This window comes from Sphaeroforma arctica (genome assembly GCF_001186125.1).
Source record: "Sphaeroforma arctica JP610 unplaced genomic scaffold supercont1.1, whole genome shotgun sequence".
NCBI classification, from domain to species: Eukaryota; class Ichthyosporea; order Ichthyophonida; genus Sphaeroforma; species Sphaeroforma arctica.
The window spans coordinates 16,907-23,392 of NW_014040557.1; the positions used below are offsets into that span (position 1 = coordinate 16,907).

A 6,486-nucleotide genomic window follows, 5' to 3' on the forward strand; every position below is an offset into this window, starting at 1 on the left:
TATATATATATGTGTGTGTGTGTATATATATATATATATATATATATACTATATATATATATATATATATATATATATATCTGTATGCATGTATGTATGTATGCATACATACATATGTCTGTATATAAGCAAGTATGCATATATATATATATTTATGCGTGTCTGTGTCTGTATTTATTCAAGTATGTATGTGTGCAAGTGTATACTTATAAATATATGTAAGTTTTTTGTACGTACGTATTTATGTAAGAATTTCTGTATGCATTTATGTATTTATCTATATATCTATATATTTATGTGCATGTAGATGTATATATATATATATATATATATATATGGGTGTGTCACGTTTGTGCGCGTGTGTGTACGTGCGTGTGTGCGTGTGTGTGCGTGTGAAGTTGTGTGTTTGTATGTATGTATCCTTGTTTAGATTCTATTGCTCAGTACCTCCTGTTCGGGTTGTACACATCTGATACATGAGCTCAGTGGCGAATGTGTTTAAGACATTTTCCTGTCGCGTATAATGGCAGGGTTTCATTGTGGAAGCCCCCGCATTCGTTTGATCTCAGTGTGCGTTTGTGATGCTCTATGTACCTCTTTTTTTTCGGCAGATCTTAGAATCTCAGAGTACGTGGTCTCATTTTTGGTGATGATTGCTTTCACTTCAATGGGCGATTTATTTCTGCGTTCTATATATGTAGTTTGGCTTTGCATTCGTAACTAAAATGATTACACTACCCTGCGAGCATCTTATAGCATCGGCAATAAGTACACAACCCTGTGTACTTATACAACCCTGCATACATGCACAACTATGTGTGCATATACAACGCTGCATACATACTACACAACCCTGTATACATATACAACCCTGCGTACATATACAACCCTGCGTACATACACAACCCTGTGTACATATACAACCCTGCGTACTTACACAACCCTGTGTACATATATATCCCTCCGTACATACACAACCCTGTTTACATATATAACCCTGCGTACATACACAGCCCTGTGTACTTATACAACCCTGCGTACATACACAACCGTACGTACATCGTGTAGCATCGATAATAAATATGCAACCCTTCGTACATTGTGCTGCATTGACAAGAAATACACAACCCTGCGTACATCGAGAAGAATCGATAATATATTCGCAATCCTGCGGACATCGTGTAGCATCTATAATATATACACAACCCTGCGAACGTCGTGTAGCATCCATGCACTTCGTGGTGTTTATCATGGCCTTCTAAATTAGACAGTTTATGTTGTAAATTTTCTGCAATTTTACAAACATAGAGGATCTAACAAAAATACATCTAAATACTTTAGGAAATACCATGTTTGGGAAGTGGAAGCTTGGTCGAGAACAATCTTTTACGCGGTCATAAAAACTAAATCCAATCAAAATATAGGTTCTTGTAAAAACAAAATGCTTTCGGAGTACATATTTTTACTAAGTAAGTTTTCTATGTAAATATATCATTTTTTTTTAAAGTTCAATGACTCTTTGCCGGTTGCCAGAGAGCGGCAGAGACTCGGAGTCTTGGGCCTTTTGATGTTTTTTTTTAGAACAAAACAAATGTAACAAAGTATGTACAATAATGGTGCTGGACAATTGTACATAGAATCCAGAGTCCAGAGCCCAAGCCCCACTGACCCAGGGCCGCAGGGCGGGGCGTCGGCCGTCTGAAACCCTGAATCGAGAATCGCAGTACTGTACCAGGGCACCGCGTGTGATAACTGATGTTGTGACTTGTGAGGCCTAGAAGCCCTATGGGCTGTTGCTGGACAGTGGACACTGGACAGAGTGCAGAGTGTATATGTATGTACTACATATTATTTACTCAGTATGTACTCACTCAGTTTCTCTGACTCTGTATAAATGAATGCTCTAAATAGAGTGTTCAAGTGTTGACTGTTGACTGTTGACACTTGACACTTGACTCGTGACTCTGAGCTCGTGACTCTGAGCTCGTGACTCTGAGCTCGGGTCGTTTTACTGTTTTTTTAAAGTCTGCATGAGACTGGACAGTGGACTCTGTCACCCTGGAAGCTGGACTCTGGCCTCTGGGTCTCTGGCTATTGAGATGGCACTCCGGCAGGTCAAAGTTAGTCTGTGAGTCTGCGCAGCAACTGTCAGACTGGAGTGTCAGACTGACAAGTGTCAGGTGTGAGTCTGTGAGGCTGTGAGTGTGAGGCGTGAGGCGTGAGCCTTGACTCTTTGTTGAGGTGCCATCGACCCACGTCCACCGAGTCTCACGACTCCCAGGAGTTGCATATTCTACTTTACAATAATTTTAAAACATGGGTGCTATGGCTCGCCGCCCGTTAGGCAAAAGGAATCTATAGTGCTTTCGTCTACAGAGCTTTATTTTTATATATATACCAGCACCTTTTGCATAAAAGTCGCATTTTTGAGGTCTTATTATATATTATTATTTAGAAAGGACCCAAACAATATGCGAATTCCTAGCTTGTTAGTTGCCGTTCTGGCCGTGGCAAGCAGTACACTGGTACAAGCACATCAGCATGAAGGCGAAGTTGAGGCTGACGCTGAAGCTGACATACTAGTACCGCTTAACCTTACAAATACCCTCTCTGACGAAAGTGACGAACTGGTCGAGTACAAGCTGACATTCTACACAGGAAATGGGCCGGAAGATGGCACTAAAGGACCTGTGCGGGTGATGATTCAGGGAGAGCAGGTGACCTTCGCCGAACACGATGACGACACTTTACCCCACCAGACTATCGAGGGTGAATTCTTACCAGGTACTTCAAAAACGGTTATCTTCAAATCTCTTCCATTGCCAGAGCATGCTGCCTGGATTGATATCTGGAATGATAACAAAGATGGTGACGACTGGTACTTATTGGCCGGTGTTAAACTAGAGTACAAAGGTATCTCGCGTGTATTTAGGTACGAAGGACCTGTGCACGCGTGGAAGGCTATGAAGCGAGCGAGCGCTGTTGGCGGCAATATTGTCCCTCATATCCTCACTATCACTACTGGTGATGCAATAGATGCTGAATTAGAAGGAGGAGATCTATATGGTAAGCTGTTGTCAGATGGGAGTTATGAGAGTTCTACACAGATGATATCTCATGGAGTACCCTTACAACGCAATCAGACCATTAAGACATACATGATGGCGCCGGAAGATGCGACCGATGCGCTCAATATCTGGTTTAACGGTAGTAATACGGATATGTGGCTTCTGCAAACTGTGACGGTTCAGCAAGAACCCACCACAGAAGTTCCTGAGCCACCCATCACTACTATCGATTTTAAGTGGTGGTTGCAAAATAAGATCCCCATACTCATGCATAGAGACTTCGATGATGATGCTCTTAGTCTGCAACCCAACGAAGAGGAGGGGGTCGAGGGCCGCCTGCGTCTGCCGGACCTCCAAATCGAATCAGACAATATGCTGCGCAATTTGGTATTGTCGGCGGGGCATATCTGGAACGATCACAGGTATCATATGGTGCTTTCATATGCAGTACGAGTTACAAGTTGAAAAGTATATATCGATGCTCGTTAGTTTTGCATTGTGGTTGTAGGTCAGTACAGTGTGATTTAATGGTGATTTTAGTTCTCTGAAAACGAAACGATGTCGTATATATAAATCCAGTCCAGACTTGTTTCTAGTTCTTCTCAAAATCACATCATTCATTATCTCCTGTATTGCAATATTTAGTGAAAATTAACAAGTTTTGACTATCTTGCGTAATGATTATGATACAGTAAGTAGCCAGTAGTCATCTTCTCATTGAATATAATCGTGCAAAACAGCAATCATGATGATTTAAACATTAAACAAATGGTTGCAAATATCGTAACGGTAGGGGTGCTGAGTAGTTTGCAAGGGTAGGAACCATACCTATCATGCCAAAAACTCAGCTTGATACGTTCAAAGGTGCCTAGCAGCATTATTATCAATACCACCGTACTCAACGCACATTGTTGCGTGCACGCACAGATGCGCCGCTGAGGAAGGTTGCTTTCTCCCCATGGGTTCGAAAGTAAATGGTGTGATCATGGGATCCTGGCGCCGCTTCCTGCGCTTCTCTGCCACATACTGGAATTATGGCGATGCTGATTTCTTCCCGAACCCTGATGACAATCCCGAATGTATGTATTTGCAGCTCGCACTGCTATTAATGTTCCATCATATAATAAGTACACTAGTTTTCAAAACTCAACAGATGATAGCGTAGAAAAACTTGGACCTACATCCGTTGACCGTATCGCTTCACTTTATCCTAAAAACAGGGCACGAATGTCACAACCATTACCACGCTCTGGTCGACTTCGCCAAATATACCATCACTAAAGCTGGTAGCGCTGGAAACCAAGTAGAGCTCGCATCGGCAAAGCAATCACATTGTGCTGTAGACAGCATCTGTGAAGATAGCGATGATTACAACTACAAGTAAGGTTTTGCTAGCATTCTTGTCGGCAACTTTCTGGTCTTCTCACACCTGAGCATTTTCAAGGCTCGCCATTGAAGCGGGAACATACAAATTTAGCATACTAAGTCTTTACCTTGTGATGACTACCGATACAGATGTGCAAATCAAGGTATCACCAAAAACTGTGCAGATCAGTACGGTGAATGGACTGATTGCCAATGGATTGATATTACGCCCCTCAAATCGGGCTGGTACGTTCTGAACGCTTATGTAAACATGAACCGACGCGTGAGGGAGTCGGATTACTCGAACAACGGCGCCCATGTCCTTTTCCGGTATGTGTTGCTTGCTATGTATGACTATATATTTACACAGCCATATTGTTTGAAACTAGCATTTGTATTCTATCTGTGCTTGTTTGAACTTTTCGTCAACTAGAAGTTAGGTCAATGCCACAAGATTATCGCACGCAAAGCGACTGTGGATAAAACCAATATCCTGTAAAAGTATGTATATTAGGTTGATCTACTTCTTCTAAGAGGCATGTATGTACGTCTGGTAAACGAGAAATCCACGAAGTGTGGTTGTGGCATATCACTCTCACGTGGTCCCTCCATTTTCTTTCATCTGTTGGCGCGGAATCACACGTATTCACATGGACAAGGTATTTACAGTAAGTATTCAGAATAAACCGCGAAGGACTACCATGAATACTGATTTCTTATTGTTCATTCCACACAGCTTTAACGCGGACGGTGGAATTGACGACAGAGGAGAGATTGACCGAGCATGCGTGCTGGAGGATTGGGAATGGACTGAGTGTCCCGGTGGTGAAGATGCCAGTTACGACAGAAGTAACCGGTGCGACAGTAGTTCGAGCTGCTTGCAGACAGGTCACCTGGGATCTAAATCGCGATGGGCCGACTAATACGTGTATGCGATCGACTGATATACCCTTCTACTGTAGTGATTGGAGGTTGAATGTTTGATGGTACTGGTGCTGGTACTGGTAGATGTACACCACACAGAATGTAATAAAAGACTCAAAACTATATGAGGATATCTATTGTTTAAATAACATGCTTTATATAATATCTGAATAAGACTCTTGACATTTGCTTATCTGAATAAGCTCTGCAAGGCACTTGATTGGCATCGCAAGGCATGTTTTGAATATATTATAATAATAGAATGCAATCAAATACTTGTAGGATGCTGCTATATATCCTTGCAGAGCAAGTATATTGTACAAAGAGAATTCAATAAAATACGATATATCCTTGCAGAGAGAGTATATTGTATCATGTGAATTCAATAAAATACGATATATCCTTCCAGAGCTAGTATATTCGAATAAGCGAATTCAATAATATACAGGATGTCCTTGACGAGCTAGTATATTGTATGAAGAGAACCCAATAAAATACGATATATTCTTCCAGAGAGAGTATATTGTATGAGGCGAATCCAAAAAAAAATACGATCTATTCTTCCAGAGAGAGTATATTGTATGAGGAGAATTCGATAAAACACGATCTATCTTACAGAGTAAGTGTATTGAATGAAGAGAATCCAATAGAATACAAAATAACTTTGTAAAGCAAGTATATAGAATGAAGAGATATTCAATACATGCCTTCATTTCACAACGGTGTTTATAGTTCAACTGTGGTCATGAAATCTAATAAGCATCTTGATGAGAAGCACTTTCGAGGATATATTCAATCCACAGAACGCAATATCAATACCAATGATTCCACGTTGGTTGGGTACTCGTACACCTACATTCACACGATGATTATAGAGTCTACGAACGATATGCTGCGGCATTTGCGCTTTAATGGGTGCGTATCAACGTGGCTCTGAACGATTCACCACGGCAACGAGACTATGTGTATTTAAATGTAGGTGGCTACGAAATATCTCTTATGTATTGTGGAATTAACCCTTTTGTCTGTGTGCCACCAGTGTGGTGATCACTCTGATCAAAATCACAAAATCACAAATGGATGTGGGTGTAAACTGAAATTTGAGAGATAAAAATTGCCAAACCCCCCC

The 6,486-nt window shown here is 41.2% G+C and overlaps 1 protein-coding gene across 1 annotated transcript; it reads left to right on the plus strand.

Annotated features, from left to right (window-relative positions):
* Positions 1-2,420: 2,420 nt before the first annotated feature.
* Positions 2,421-5,488, plus strand: SARC_00003 (hypothetical protein). The gene is made up of 5 exons (XM_014306296.1): positions 2,421-3,490; positions 3,996-4,147; positions 4,289-4,448; positions 4,584-4,763; positions 5,170-5,488. Exons 1-5 carry the CDS (start codon positions 2,472-2,474, stop codon positions 5,354-5,356), a joined length of 1,698 nt encoding a protein of 565 aa, XP_014161771.1. The 5' UTR covers positions 2,421-2,471; the 3' UTR covers positions 5,357-5,488.
* The last annotated feature ends 998 nt before the right edge of the window (positions 5,489-6,486 follow it).

Coding starts and splice junctions, on each gene's coding strand:
- SARC_00003 (XM_014306296.1), top strand. CDS start 2,472: ATGCGAATTCCTAGCTTGTTAGTTGCCGTTCTGGCCGTGGCAAGCAGT. Junction 3,491..3,995: donor CATATCTGGAACGATCACAG/GTATCATATGGT, acceptor GTGCACGCACAG/ATGCGCCGCTGAGGAAGGTT. Junction 4,449..4,583: donor AGCGATGATTACAACTACAA/GTAAGGTTTTGC, acceptor CTACCGATACAG/ATGTGCAAATCAAGGTATCA.